The 16,075-nt window shown below is 40.9% G+C and overlaps 2 protein-coding genes across 2 annotated transcripts; both read left to right on the top strand.

The window, feature by feature from the left end:
- The first annotated feature begins 729 nt into the window (after positions 1 to 729).
- LOC102780780 (parvalbumin beta-like) lies at positions 730 to 2,590 on the top strand. Its single transcript, XM_006791535.3, has 5 exons — positions 730 to 888; positions 1,433 to 1,499; positions 1,594 to 1,726; positions 2,101 to 2,210; positions 2,326 to 2,590. The coding sequence occupies exons 2-5, from the start codon at positions 1,439 to 1,441 to the stop codon at positions 2,364 to 2,366; spliced, it is 345 nt and encodes a 114-aa protein (XP_006791598.1). The 5' UTR covers positions 730 to 888; positions 1,433 to 1,438; the 3' UTR covers positions 2,367 to 2,590.
- A 7,486-nt stretch (positions 2,591 to 10,076) lies between these two features.
- pvalb8 (parvalbumin 8) lies at positions 10,077 to 12,643 on the top strand. The gene is made up of 5 exons (XM_006791536.3): positions 10,077 to 10,232; positions 10,722 to 10,789; positions 11,341 to 11,473; positions 12,012 to 12,121; positions 12,382 to 12,643. Exons 2-5 carry the CDS (start codon positions 10,729 to 10,731, stop codon positions 12,405 to 12,407), a joined length of 330 nt encoding a protein of 109 aa, XP_006791599.1. The 5' UTR covers positions 10,077 to 10,232; positions 10,722 to 10,728; the 3' UTR covers positions 12,408 to 12,643.
- Positions 12,644 to 16,075: the final 3,432 nt, after the last annotated feature.

Genomic DNA, 16,075 nt, shown 5'->3' with positions numbered 1-16,075 from the left:
TCAAACACATTCTTTCAGCAAGAGTAGCTGACTGTGATTATCTTTTTTTTTTTGTTGCCTATTTTGATTTTTGATGCTTTGTCTAAAAGCATGAGCATGCCCTTGTGCCTTTAGGGGTTTAGAATATCTATCGTAATGACACATGGCAGATGGAATTTTTAAGGAAAACTTAAGAATATTTCTAAAGTCACAGAGTCCCCTTGAATTAATTTGGTTATTTAATAAATCTTTTTACAAATATTTGGAACAAAAAGAACTTGACAGTAAAAACGGGCGTGGCTGATATTTGGAATTCGTATGCGGCACAAGTAAGACGGGTAAAAAAGTATTTAGCAATGTGCTAGGCAGGCAGACTATCTGCGAATCTGAAAGGAGTGAAATACATATATATCTTACGAAGTACCCTTCATTGTTCCAGCTAAGAAATCAAAACCACAATTTCCCTCAAAGTCGCCAAATATGTTTCACATACTGTTGCAGTGAATAGTCCACGCCTTCTAAATCATCAAAAAGAGGAAAAACAACCAGTCAGTACAACTTACGCCAGCTCTAATGCATGCATGCTCAGTCCCCCGCCCCCGCCCCCGCCCGCAGCACTTCCAATTCGTCCTCCTCAGCAGTGCTGGGGCCTATTCTTAGCTTTGAGTGGACATGAAAGACTTCTTCAAACGCACCTTTTAAGCGTCTTCATTTGTGGAACTTAAAATAGACGGCTCTCTGGCTAAGGGGACGAATTTTCGCATCCCCCTTCTCGGTGTCAGTTATCTTATGCTTCAGATTTCGATGGCGTGATCATATAAAAGCTCACCGGGAGCACCGTGATGGTCACTGCAGTCGACTCGGGTCTTGTCTGTGTCATTCGTAGCCTACAAAGCAAAGACACCAGAGGTGAGTTTGAATGGAAAGGAGAAGGGAAACCCGGGAGCCACATCATCACCTGGCATCTTTGAGAAAACACTACATTTATTTATTTTTTTTTTTACTTTTTTATTTATTTATTTTTATTTATTATTAATTGCGCTTTAAATCGGGACTCCTTACTGCGAGGCAGCATCAGAAGAAGGAGATGAGTTTTGCGCTTTCTTGCCGGAGCGTCATCATCATTGGCCACATGGATTACTGATCAGACGTACTCGCATCTTTAGAGTTGCAGCTTCAGAAAGAAGCGCAATGAATAATTTGCCCTTTCATATTTGGAGTGGCTCAGATGTGATTCTGTTCCGATTCGTTCCGATCTATCAGTTCATTTGATTATTTTTGGCAAGAAGCAAACTTACAGATGTGTGATTCTTCAGATGCTGCCAATGTTCTAAAAGATAATAATATTAATAATAATAATAATAAAATAATAATAATAACCTGGGATGGTCACCTATGGACATTAAGCCCAACTTTAAAAGTTTAATAATGGATTTTATTTTTACTTTCCCAGTTCACAATGGCATTCGGAGGTGTACTAGTTGAGGCTAACATCACTTCAGCCCTGGATGCGTGCAAAGGTGATTCCCTCATCTGCGATCACAACTCACCTTGTTTTTTGTTCAGCTGCGCTTGCTTTGTGCGAATTTCAGTAACAACCTGCGCTACTTTCAGACGCCGGCACATTCGAACACAAGAAGTTCTTCAAGTCCTGCGGCCTTCATGACAAGTCCGCAGATGACATCAAGAAGGCCTTCGCCATCATTGACCAGGACAAGAGCGGTTTCATTGAGGAGGACGAGCTTAAGTAAGAAAGTTCATACAAAAGGCGTTGTTAGGGTTTTGTTGTTGTTGTTGATTTGACCTTGGATGCATCATAATGAGTGACAGGAGGCTGTAAGCACAAAACCATTCAGCCACTAACAGTAGACTACAGTAAGCTATGTGTAGCCATATTTAACCCATGCACTGGTTTTATATAACCAGAATGATATATTTCGGTTAGGTATGGGTCGTTTTTTGAATGAATATTTTGCTTTTATTTTATTTATTTAGCTAAAGAAAACAGCTTGTTTATGCCTTAGTTGACTTGTATCCAAACTGTACTCTCTGCAGTCTGATTGCATGTCTCAGCAAATGAGAACTTGGGTCTGTGAACTCACTGCTCACCTCTGTCTGTAGGCTGTTCCTCCAGAACTTCAAGTCAGATGCACGCGTCCTGAACGACGCCGAGACCAAGGCTTTCCTCGGTGCCGGTGACACTGACGGTGACGGCAAGATTGGCGCTGATGGTATAAAAAATAAATTAAAAAATTCACGTGCACCACAGTGAAATTCCTCTTTGGATGTTTTTTTTTCCCTGCTAACGGATATGTCAAGTGTGTTTTTCCTTCTGTCTTTTTGCAGAGTTCGTTGTCTTGGTTAAGAAAAATAATGGAGGCAAGTGATGGATGGAACAACAATGCCCACATCGAACTCCACCTCGTCACCCGAATTTTTATACATTTGCTTAAAAGACGTTTTCTTCTATGCAACACCTGTCCAAAATGATGAAAATGCCGCTCGGTTGTGTTCATGTCTTAAATACGAATTTTGCTTATTGTAAAATCCACGATGATGCACTTTCCAGGAACGATCGATCAAAAAGAATAAATATTCTTTTGCTACAGTGTTATTGTTTCTTCTTCTCGTTATTATTATTATGTTCGTGTAATAATAATACTTGTCTTTCGTCAGTATGTATATATATATATATTGTGGCATGCAGAGGAATCTTTACAAAGAAACTCACAGAGAGAGATTGAGCTAGTTATTCAACCCGAAACTGGTAGGGGAGCTCTTTATTAAAATACTTGCTTGTGCTACAATGTGCCTCAAGGTTCAACAACAGCACAACAGAAGTCATTCATGGTACAGCACTCTCTCTACAAAACAACAACTGTCAGTGACTCTGCACCACAGCGTAAACACAACATTCAAGATAACAGTTAAAAGTAACGTAACCATAAACAATAAAACAAGAACATCTAAACAGCAACACATGTCCCAAGGCATGATGGGAGAGAACTAGCTGTTCCCCCAACACAATATATATATATATATATATATATATATATATATATATATATATATATATATATATATATATATATATATATATATATATATATATATATATATATATATGTCCAGTGGCGGTCCTAGCCTGTTTGGCGCCCTGGGCGAACACTCCCTCTGCCCCCCCAACACACACACACACACACATATGAAGAGAGAGAGAGTATGCATAGTATGCAAACGGCTACCAAACAGCCATCATAATTTGTCATACAATGAGAACAGGACAAATCAACAACTGACAATGACTAATTAATATTAAAATCTGTAACATAATGTATTGTTTGGAGTTTAGTCTGTTACTGTTACTATTTTTTACCATTTCTTCTTGGAGCAACTGTAACCCACATAATTTCCTTAGGGATTAATAAAGGCGGCCTACATGGACGAAGTGAAGACTCTGGCATCATGGTGCCAGGACAACCACCTCCAGCTGAACGTCGGCAAGACCAAGGAGCTGGTGGTGGACTTCAGAAGGAGTCAGCACAGAGACTACAAGCCCATTATCATCAATGGAGCTCCAGTGCAGAGGGTGCAGTCCTTCAAGTATCTTGGTGTCCACATCTCCTCAGACCTGACCTGGGCTGCCCACATTCAGGTCCAGACCAAAAAGGCTAGGCAGCGTCTTTATCACCTACGACAACTGAGGAAGTTCAGGGTCTCTCCAAAGATCCTCAGGATTTTCTATACAGGCGCTGTGGAGACCATTCTCACACAGAACATGACATCGTGGTTTGGGAACAGCTGTGTGAAGGACCAAAAAGGTCTCCAGAGAGTGATCCGTACAGCAGAACGCTGCTGCAGGATTGCTCTCCCCCCACTTCAGGACACCTACACCAGGAGATGCCGGACTATAGAGCAGTGCAGATACTGAAGGACCCGTCCCATCCTGGCAACAAACTGTTCCAACTTCTGCAATCTGGTAGAAGGTTCCGCATTATCCGGGCAAGGACAGAGAGACTCAAGAGGAGCTTCTATCCCCAAGCCATCCGGGCCCTAAACACACACACACCCGCCCTCTCACATCATCTATAATTGACTGAGACAGGACTCTCTTCCAGACACTCTAAACCCAGGCACAATGTACATTTCAAATTCCTTTAATTTTAAATATGTTTATATTGTCTATTCTGTAAAATAGTCAGATGTCTATTCTTATTAACGTACAGAATTCACCTGCTTGCTGCTACTACTGCACATTCACCCAATGTATATACTATATATATATAGTATATACTATATATATATAAGGTTCTTCCTCTAACCCCCCCCCCCCCCCTCCCACTTTTGCACATGTAGAGGAGCGTGTCAGGTTACATTTCACTGTGTGTTATACTTGTATAACTATGCATGTGACAAATAAAGAACCTTAAACCTTGAACCTAAAGTATTCTGATTCTGATTCTGATTGTTTCAGGATGACCTGCCATTATCCAGTGACACATCTGCTTACCTGTATCTTTTGCTCGTTTCTCCTCCTCTTGTTTTCTCTTTTTTCTAAACTGAGCACCTGATGGCTTTGAACTTTTCTTGTCCATCTTCCATCGGTTTTAATTTTGCACTCCAGTATGAACACCCATCCCTCAACCCGAGGATCACCACAACATAACCTAACAGACCTACACCTTAGTTCACATTCACTTTGTCTAAGGTGTATTTCTGGGATTTCGCGCAACCCAGGATTCAAATCATGAATACATAATGGGCTTGGATTTACAACATTATGAATGAAATGTGCTCTATTTGGAAGCAGCCCGCCCCCCTCCCCTTTCGACAGGTTGTGTGTGAGACTTTAAATCATCAAACTGTAAATTATAAATTTTAAATTGTTATTGATCCCTTTACTCCGAGTCCCAAAGTGTATATTTATTTTCTTACTCTTCTTATATTTATTGTTTGTTTACTTGCACTGCTGTAACTGGAGCCTCGTTTCTCTATATACTGGACTGTATGTAGCGGAGATGACAATAAAGTTTACTTTGACTTCAGCAGCGAGCAGGTGCACCGAGGGCTCTCGCGCTCACTTTTCGTGTATTTATAGAAATTATAGAATTTCGAAAAAACATCGGTGCAAATTATAAGTCTGTATCATAATGTCTGGTGTTTTCGTGTTTGTTGGTTTGTTTTTATTTTGTTTTATTTTGCGAGTTGGTTATTAGACGCTGCTCCAGCCAGCCAGAGAATCCCCCGCCGCCCCGCCCTCTCCACCCTGTGCCGCAAGCAGCAAGCGCCCTTACTCCCAGCAAATGGACGATATGCCATTCCCAATATGCGCTGGCTGATGTCGGGGCAGCATGAGTACGAGCATTTTTTCTTTTTTTTGCCGATGCCCGTGATGCCGCCCCGGGCAACCGCCCGTGTCGCCCGTATCTAAAACCGCTACTGTATATGTCCGTGAGTAAAACACGTACTGCACACAGCGAGCACACAAGTGCAGCTTATGTAGTCTTCACAGTTCATGTAGTTCCACCCTACTGCCGCTAGATGGGATACGTTCTTTTTCAGCAACCTAAACCAAAGCATTTAAAAAAGTGGGGTTGGGGCGGCAACAACTACAGTTGCAGTGCTGTAGTATTTACTGGCTACTTTTATTTACACATTTTAGAAAGTGAAATTGTACTACATAAATATATTTCAGTTATATATCAATTAAAGGAAATATTGGCTTAATGTAATGAAACGTACATTGAACTTTTGATTTGTTCTTAATTGGAGAATAGCATCGTTTAAAACGAATACCGACTGACGTTATTTTCATTGTTTAGCCGACCTTTTGCATTGCATTTTCCCCTCTTTTTCTTGTAGTTTCGTAAACTTTCATTGCGTAAGAACCGTCCAAAGGGCAGTAGGATGTTAAAGAAAGTACTGTTAGCTCACAGGACGAATGTCCTTGGTTCGAATCCACCCTTCGGCTGGAGCCTTTCTGCAAATTAACGGGGTTTTTTTGGCTATATTTAATGAGTATGTGAATCTGAGTATAAATGTTTGTTTGTGACTCTGTGTTAGCTCCGCGAAAGAACATTAGAAAATGTAAATAAATAAATAATTGCCCAGTAACTGTAGAGTCTGCCAGGTATCAGTACGACGTATGACATCATGTACCGGGTGCTGATAAAATCGCACCACTACTTTTAATCCGGTGTCCCGAGTCTCGTTTTCACACACAGTGGATGATTAAGTTTCTCTTTACCTTTTCTGTGCTTCACTAGAACCTAACTGCAGACATCACTTGTTGAGAGGAGAAGGCCCCATTAACAAGTTGGCAACTGGGTTAGGTGGCTGACGGTGACAAACCGTCGGAGGTAAGCTTTTAGGATGCTGCTAAAGAAGTGAATAAGAGCCACTGAGCGCATGCTGTGCATAAACTTTGTTCACCACTCGTTTAAAATAATATAATAAAAACACTAAGAATTCCCGTGCATTAATACGACACACGGGAACACAATATGTTACACAGAGAATCACCTACCTGTCCAATCTGATGTAATCAACATCTTTCATTTGCCACACATGAAAATCTACCAAATCAACCTTTCCATCTCAGTTTTTAGTCATTTATTTGATAAAAAAAAAAGAAAAAAAAAGAAGGTCTGAACAAATAAAAGTCTGATCATTTTTGTGCACATGTTGGGAAAAGCGACGCTCTCCACTGAAAATGTTTTTCTTTGGGTTTGGAGGAAGGTGGTGGGGGAGGGAGTACTTTGTCATACCGAACACAGTACACGGGCCACAAATTTGACAGCAGTTTCACACTCTCGTGCTTTTAAATAATGTTTAAATGCGATCTTTGCGCACATGTCGCGACACCTCTCCAGTGTAACTTTACCTGCTGTTCGCGTTCGCCAGCTGATGCGCGAGGGAGCGCATCCCTGCCAAGATTCGCCCCGTGCTTCAAGCACACGTACGTTAAGAATCCGACTTCTACGTGAAAAGTGACCTCGAGGTATTGTGACCGTTTGGCTAGAATTAAGAATGAGGCTCGGTGTCGGGTTGCAAAGGTCTTGGGAATAATCGGGAAAAGCCGGATACTGTTTTGTATGATGTAATAGTTAGCACTCAGGGTTGTGGATCCAGGGATTTGACTTCAACTCTCCGTGGGATCTTCGATTAATCTGTCGTTTGGAGTTTTGATAGCTTTGAAATTGTAAGTGTCATCTCCAAACCCTGGTGCTGGTTGCTACATCTGTACAACACCTCCCCCTTATCTCATGGAGAGATATAACCTTCTTTTCCGTGTCCTGCTGCAGTGACCAATCTCCCAGGGATGTGCTTAATGACCCCTGCATTAGTCTGTGTGTCAGACCAGGACACAAACGTCCTCGGAAAGGCAAGCCGACCTGGTCGTTTTGCAACCGGACAAATCGTACAGGAAACAAAATCCAATGTGCTGCTCTGACTTTGAGCAAATCACAAAAAATAAACTCTTAAACTGTAATTGATATGAAACTAGTGCTTACCGCTGTTGTGTTTTTTGTTTGTTTTTTGTTTTAAATGAAGCACTGCACATTATGCATCAACAGGGGTGCAGCACATAACTCTGGGCAAGGTGTATTAACTGTCTCTGTGGACCCCCTTCCTTTCCTCAGTACACATCTTTTTTTTAAGCAAATTATTGTGTATACTGTATATAGCAATCTGTACTGACCATCAATGTTGCCAGTAATGATCTGCTTCTATAACCCTAACCCTTCTTCCTGTGAAGCAGAAGACAGTCTGACAATAAAAACACTGAACCTACAACGCTGTGTGTGTGGGTCTTTTATTGTGTCACACAGATCTTTTAAAATTCCTTGTCTCAAGCCGCACACTTCCAGCGATCAGCAGTTTTTAGTAATTCCAGAATCCCGATTGGCTCTTAGCGCCTACCTGGGCTTTCTCAGGGGCAGTTCCAAAACTCTGGAATTGTCTCCCTCATCAGATTAGGTCATCTACCTCACTTACATTATTTAAATCCCAGCAGAAAACATGGCTCTCCTCATCAGCTTTTTCAGGTTCAGACTAATTTTAACTAATTTTCCCCTACGTGTATTTTTTATTATTAATATTTGTTATCATTATTATTTTATGTTACAATGTCATTTGCATAATTTTATTAATAGATTACTTTTAGGCCTCTGTCAGTGTGCCCCAGGGTGGCTGTGGCTACAATGTAGCTTGCCATCACCAGTGTGTGAATGTGTGTGTGAATGGCTGGATGACTGGATGTGTAAAGCGCTTTGGGGTCCTTAGGGACTAGTAAAGCGCTATACAAATACAGGCCTTTTACCATTTACCATTTTTAAGTTTATGGTTTTCATTTTTATTTAAGTACTTATTTTTTGATACTACTGAAGCATTTATGTGCAGTGCTTGTGCACTCTCAATTTAAATAAGCCAAAATTCTAATTTTCTAGCCTTTTGGCTGACTCCGCATGCTGAAGATAACTTGGTAATGTTTTCTCCTCCATATCTTGGTTGCTTTTTGGTTATACCTGCTTTTTCTACACCCTTGTTGGCCAGTCTCCAAAACATTGTTCCTCTCTACTGATTAGTGAGGTGCTCAGGAAAAACATTTTCTGCTTGCCCTCAGTTTTTCAACCATGTTCCTCTGTGCCCATCCTCCCCATTACCCTCAGAGCAACCTTCATTTTCCTCCCTCGCTTCACTTTCCTGAACCATTATCTCATCTTATCGCTCACTATCTGCTACAAAGGCAGACCTCCAGAAGAATAAAGTATATAGGACTGATATTTACCCATTAACCTGCTTACAGCCTCGTACTGTCATACTATTTACTGTACCTGTTTGGTACTAAAGTACATGAGAGGTTGAGCCAGATCATCAGGGCATACCATACTATCTTGGTAATCATGAATGGTTAAACAAGTGTCTAAACTTGTTTATGTTTACAAAACAGCAATACTAAAATTGCAGTACCTTGGTATGGATGTCAATACAAATGAATGCTTGGAATAACTTTTAGTTGCCACCATGTGAGCTCATGTTGTGTTATGTCATTTGGCAAGGGATGTGCTGCTGCTGCTGCTTCTATGCTCGCTGGCTGTTTCTGAAAGACTCATGCATTTGGTGTTAAGTTGTGCTGGGTCATTCTGATATAGGGTCACACCTGACATTGGCTCACTGTCTTTAGTAGCTGCTGACAGCTAAATCATTCTTAATCTGATAGTTGTGCCCTGCTCACATTTCTTGTGATCATATGTGTTAACAGCCGACTTCCCACAGTTTGTTTTACTTCATTTCTTTCTTCTTTTTTTTTATTTAGAAATAATATTTTTTAAAGCAAATAAAACTCTTTTTATTGCTTGCATGGGTCACTCCTGTCATTGGGCCCCCGATTATTACGCCCCTGTGCCTTCATTGTCGCGGGATAGTGGCAGAAGGGGGATGACTGCCCGTCCCTTAATCAGCACAGTTGACAAAGCAGTTCAGAGACACTGTACCGGCGTCCCTGACATTCACTTCTGAGCATGTGTTTCAGGTCGCTTTAGATATTACTGGAGATGATCTGAGCCCCATTTAGCATGACCCCATAAGGCATACATGTGGACAGACTGCAGAGCATCATCTGCAGAGCTTGTTCAGGTGTTGATCTCTGAAATCATTTTTCCCTTGAAATCTTATTTTGCTTTAAACAAGCTAAGATGACATACGAAAAGACATGCGCAAGACTACAGCAAAACAGACTTTTAACGTTAGCATTCCCATACTTACTCAGATGTCATGAAAAGAGCATATTTTCAGAGGACTACGGTGGTTGGGGAGTGCTGCAAGTAAAAGGATACGTGCATATGAGAGGGTGGGATGGGGACCCTCTCAGAAACAACAGGATAAGGAGAAAAGCAGCATTTACTGTATAATCCCGGAGGTGAGAGGAGGGACGCTGGGATAAAAGGAGGGAGTGGAGGATGGGAAGAAGAAAGCGCTCTTAAATTAATATGCTATTTACGAGGGCGTTACAGACGTTCGCGTTCCGGTCTCTCTGCGCCTGGGCGTTATAAGTAGTAAAGGTTAATTAGTTAGCCGAGAAACTGGATCAGGGGCGGGCAGTTAGAATTTGATCCATAGACGGGTAACCCAAGCAATCTCCATTGTCACGGCAATCAGACCTATATAAATCCGTCTTAACGGACAACAGCCACCACATAACCTCATCTCTCTGCTGGATCGCCTACCTGGGAGAGAACCCCCTTAACACGGTGAGTTGCTGCGCCAAGTCGGGCAGGAAGTTAACTGCTTTTAGAAAAACTGAAAAGTTTTGTGTGAGATAATTTTTTTTAATTTTTGTGTGGTCGCCTAGTTGAGTGACAGGGCAAATAATTGCGTGCGTAAAAGTTGTGACTGACTCTCGCCGTGGGTGGCGGGGAAACAAGGGCAAAGCGAGAAGCGAAAAGTTCATTTGATCATTTTTAATTTGTGATAGGCTGCTTGAGTGGCTTAAAAAGGTCGCAAAGAGAAAACCTATCGCGGTTTTACGGGCTTTTTTACAACTCTCTGAGATCGAAGTCTTTCATTGTGTAAGGATGCTGTTCCGTTAACTCCATGCCGTACTTTTCAGTAAGTTCTCCGTAACAGTGTTTCCACTTGGGCATCTTTTGCCAGTCTGTCTGTCAGTCAGTGTCAGCTTAGAAGGTTTGTACTGCACCTGGCTTAATCTTAATAATTCACCATGGCTGTTCCTCCTGCAGGAATAAAATGTCGCTCTCATCTATCCTTTCTGCTGATGCCATCGACAGTGCTATCAAGGACTGCCAAGGTATCGTTTTCCACCAATATGTTTACAGTATGGAGATTTTCTCCCCCTGATATATTTACATTTAAAAGCACACACACATAAAACATAAACAGAATACAAGGACACACATATATATTTATATGTGCAAGTAACTATGAGTAAAGCCCATAAATGGAAGACATAAAAAGTCTTGACATAAATGCACAGAAAATATATAAAATATAAAAGGTAAAGATCCCAGTAACTGGCCTCCCAGCTTCCAAAAAATAAAATAAAGATACAACATTTGAAACGGTGATTTTCTTCATGATGTGTACCCTAAATAAGAAGATTACGTGTTTTATATCATACTTAATTGTTGGTTGTATGTTATCATGTGTCTGTAATTTAAAGTCACACAAATAGTCTGAGGCTTTGCAGGTATTATAACAACTTTGCTTTAATACCAGTTTATTGAAAAATACCTGACATTACTCATTCATATATTAGTATTTACATGTTTAAGTCAGTTTAATGAATGGAAGGCAGACTTTGGAGTCATCCACCAAACTCACTGTGATTTATTTCTCCAGCTCCAGACTCCTTCTCTGCTAAGAAGTTTTTCCAGATATGTGGCCTCACCAAGAAGAGCCCTCAGGATATAAAGAAGGTTTTTGGGATTCTGGACAACGACGCCAGTGGCTTTATCGAGGAAGAAGAGCTCAAGTGAGTGAGAAGAGAGTTCATAAATCCCCCCCCCCCTCCTTTAGTGCAGACAGGATTTAACAGAAGAAGCAGTTCAACTGTCTTCCTCAAAGCAAAATCAAATTCATGTGCACTTATTCTTTTAGAAATATGAGAGATTTAGAGAAGAGGATGCGCCTCAGCATTAATCTATCAGACTTTGGAAGGCTGACGTGAAAGCTGCAAGATCAATTTATAATATTCTGGGAAATATATTCAAGTTGAACAATGCAGCACAGCAGTCACATATTTTTACCAACCCTGTGTAAAAGACAGATGCAAAAAGCAAACCTAAAGCACAACAAGACAATGTTAATATAAGGTAGGTCTTAAAGTGTGGGTGCTGTGGCTGCAGGATACCACACAGAGCAGCATCTAAGGCTGACGACTGAAGCCAGTGTGATAGGCCTACGCTTGCATTAAAATTAGCAACATTTTCACTTACTTTGCCTTTTATCCACTTGTCATTGAGGAGTGACTCTACCTTTGGATCGTGTTTGTCCCTGTTTGTGCCTACCAGGTTTTTCCTCCAGAGGTTTTGTCCCGGGGCTCGTGTTCTGACAGATAAGGAGACCAAGGCTTTCCTGAGTGCTGCTGATGATGATAGCGATGGTATGATTGGAGCAGATGGTGAGGCAATTCATACCTATTTGACATATAATTCCTGAATTTGCATGCTTGCACACAGTTTTTCTAGAACATTTGTGATTTTAGGTTTAAAACTGGCTATACACTCGAGTCAGTTGCAAGCTGTTAACTTTGATATTACAACTGTGCCATCAAACTGTTTCTCTCTTCTGGTATAAGATCGCCATAGTCGCTGCAAAGTAAATAAACATATTTTAGTTACACTGAGCTACATCTTACTGATCCATGTTTTTCCTCAACAGAGTTCCAAGCCATGGTCTTGTCCTAAACAGCTGGATTCCATGACTCCATCTAGATTTCCCCCCCTGCCATCCTTATCCAACTGCTTCAGGGGCTTTTACTGTAGTCAACCTTTGTCCCGCTAGTTAGATGAAACCTGAATGGTCCAAAGATATCTATGTTCTTCTCTTATTTTTAAGTAGCTTTCTTCTAGATAGAGTCTAAAGCTGTATTGTTCAAATAAATGTGCAAATTAACAAATTACAGAGAAAAATAAAAGAATAAATCCAGGTCATGCATTTCTTTTCATTATTTATAAACAAGTGCAGATCTCAGTGTGTTTCAGTATGTCTTCTGCTTTGGGATGTCACAGTGCAGGTTTGCAAGAACAGTACCTCCAAAATATTGCATAGCAGTTCAAGCACTGAAATAATTTACATGCACAAGAAGACCTCTAATTAACTCTTATTGTATGGGGATTTATACTGCATATACACATACCTGTATGGACACAACACACGTAAACACCCACTTACACTATTTCATTTACAGTTTGGAGGTGCCCTTTAAATCTTTACTTACCCTGATCACAGCAGTAAATGAGACAGACAGTGTCAGTGTCAGGTATATGAGAACTGACACAAACACTGTATGTACAGTACCACTGTAGTTGTGTGTGTGTGTGTCACAGAGAGAGAGAGAGTTTTAGAACCATAGAGCTAACACTGGGAGAAACCAGAAGAGGTGTCCTTGATGACCACCTGAGTGTCACCGTGGTTGGATTGGGTGACACCTGACCTCAGCTTTGCAAATAAACCCAGCTACACCTTGGTGCTGCTCAGGCTAGGCAAACAAAACACTGCACATGCTGCACATAATATGCGATACATCAGCTAAAATCAAGAGATTAGACACAGATAGCAAGCAAACAATCAGTTTTAAATAAGCACAGAAATTTGCTAAACAAACTAATTGGTGCACATTCATTTGAAGCCATTGGTAATGAGAATAGTCACTTTAGATGTGGGACAACCTGCCAAGCTCTCAGACAGAACTCTGGCCACCTTACAACCATCATCACAACCCCTACATCCTGAAGACTTTAAATAGCACACTGATTTTTCATTCTCTGCACTTACAGGATTTGGGGGATTAAAACTAACAGCCACCTCACTATTCTCCGGCCCACTAGCGGCGCCAAAATACAGAGTAGCAATTTTTTTTTCAGGGCTTCCGCATTAGTATCATTTTAATTATGTGTATATTACAGAGGAAACCTGACTATTAGAGCAGACACCTGCCACTCCGAACCACAGTATGGGGCCTACTCTGGCATTAGCTTGATGTCACAGTCACAAATGTAGTCATGCAGTCACACATTTAGATGCTTGATTCACAGGTTTTGTTGCGACGAAAGCTTTTTATTCCTTCTTTCTCTACTGGACTCATACAGACCTGTTCTTCTAAAGTCAGGGACACTTACAGTTTAATAGGAATAAACACAGTATCAGAATAAACCAATAAAGGCCATGCAATTTAAAACTACACTTGCAAGACCAATCAGTACAGAGCTTAGAAGAAAAAAACATAACGAGATAAACAAAATAGTTAAGTCCAGAATTAAATGTGATAATCTGCAGTACTTTTTGGCATATGTGTAGTACAAAAAGGTAAAGGTGTGCTAAAGGGAAACATTTCAAGGTTAGACTGATACACATGAAGGAAATAAGAAATCAACCACTGGATTCAATTCAGTTTTAAACAGCTTTGTTTGTATACTGTCAACTCGCGACTGTAGCCTCATGAATGATGTACGGTAAAAACACTACAATATTAGAAAGGAACACCAACAACCACATTAACAAGCCCTTGGCAACAGTGGTAAGGAAAAACTCCCTTTTAACAGGAAGAATGCTATGACTGGTTGGGGGTGAGGGAAAAGAGAAGAGAGCAGAGAGAGACAGGATAAAAGTGAGAACGAGCCAGATGTTAATAATAAACTAATGGAAAGCAGTGATGGTGCATAAACACACAGGGAGTGAAAACGGATGAGTAAAGAAGAAATGTCCAACCCATTATAAGAAGCCCCCCAGCAGCATAAGTCTATTGTGGCATAACTAAGGGAGGATTTAAAGGTCATCTGATCTACCCGTAACTATAACCTTTATCAAAAATGAGTTTCAAAAGTAGAGAGGGTGTTTGTCTCCTGAATCCAAACTGGGGGATTTCTCTACAGTACATGGGCTTTTGAAAACTATAGGAACCACAACTGATCCTGCAGCCTGACAGTGAAGTGCTCTGATAGGGTAATAATGTCCTATGAGGTCTTTAAGACATGACGGGGCCTGATTATTCACGATTTTGTATCGGAGAAGGACAATTTTAAATTTAATTCTGAACATAACATTTAAAAATATTATAAACGGTGCAAAGTTTAAAAAACTATAACATTGACATCACTCCAATATGGAATTTAACTGGATAAATGCACAATTGTGTGTGTTAAGCAAACACATCAGCAGACATACTGTATTGTGACACGAGCACTGTACAAGCACAACAGCACTTGATTAGATTATCATGTAGGCTACCCATAGCTGCTGTTATCAGATTTGAATTCTCATCTCTGCAGACGGGGGGTGGCATGGAGGGCAGACTATGATGGCTGATTGCAGGACAAGGTTGGGGAAGCCAGTAGGTAACACAAGCCAAGGGACACACAATAAAGCTGTGACCCCTGCAGGTCAAGAGCTGCGAGTGGTAAACAGGAAGGAAATGTGAGCCAACAGGTAGACGCTGACTGCTGGATGTGCTAGTGTGGGACAGCACTATAAGATAATGTGACACGCAGATTACGAGGACTCAAGGGCAGGGGGATGAAAAGCAAAATATGGAGATGTGTTTTGCTGAGAGAGAGGGGAGAATAGGAAAAAATGTCAAACGGCAGCAGATTGATGTTCTTTTGGCAGCACTATCATCTTTCAAGAGTTGAAACTAATGTTCAGATGTATCGCACACACGTTTAAATCTCCTTTTACTGCATGATCTGTTGATGGGCAAACAGCACAAAACACCAAACTAATAAACATAATTTAAAGCAACATGAAACCGATGTTGTCTATGCCAAATGACTATTTCATCTGAATGTCGCAGCAGAAATTGGGTGCATAAGATCAGACAACATATTTCTGATCTACTATTGTCCAATTTTGGTGAACCTGTCCAAATTCTTGCCTCAGTTTCCTCTTCTTAGCTGATGGGAGGGGCACCTGGTATGGTCTTATGCTGATGTAGCCCATCTGCTCCAAGTCTTGAGCATTCAGAAATGCTTTGTTGCATACTTTGGCTTAAAGATGTAGTTACTTGTTACTGCTCCCTTCCACCTTGAACCAGTCTGGTCTCCTCTGACATCAACGGGGCATTTTCATCCAGAGAACTGCTTCTCCCTGGATACTTTCTTTTTTTGGACCATTCTCTTTAAACTCTTAAACAGCTATTTGGGAAAATCCCAGATTAGTGGTCTCTGAAATACTCACACCAGCCCATCTGGCACTAACAACCACAGCACATTCATTTATACAAATAATCACCCTTCTTCCTCATTCTGATGCTCACTTTGAACTTCAGCAGGTTGTCTTGTCCATGACTACATGCTTAAATGGACTTAGTTGCACCCATGTGATTGGGTGATTAGATATTTGCTTTAACAAGCAGCTG

Source organism: Neolamprologus brichardi, chromosome 4 (genome assembly GCF_056152115.1).
Source record: "Neolamprologus brichardi isolate AB-2024 chromosome 4, ASM5615211v1, whole genome shotgun sequence".
Lineage (NCBI taxonomy): Eukaryota > Metazoa > Chordata > Actinopteri > Cichliformes > Cichlidae > Neolamprologus > Neolamprologus brichardi.
The sequence above is the reverse complement of the archived record's forward strand: the minus strand, read 5'-3'. Positions and strand labels throughout refer to the sequence as shown.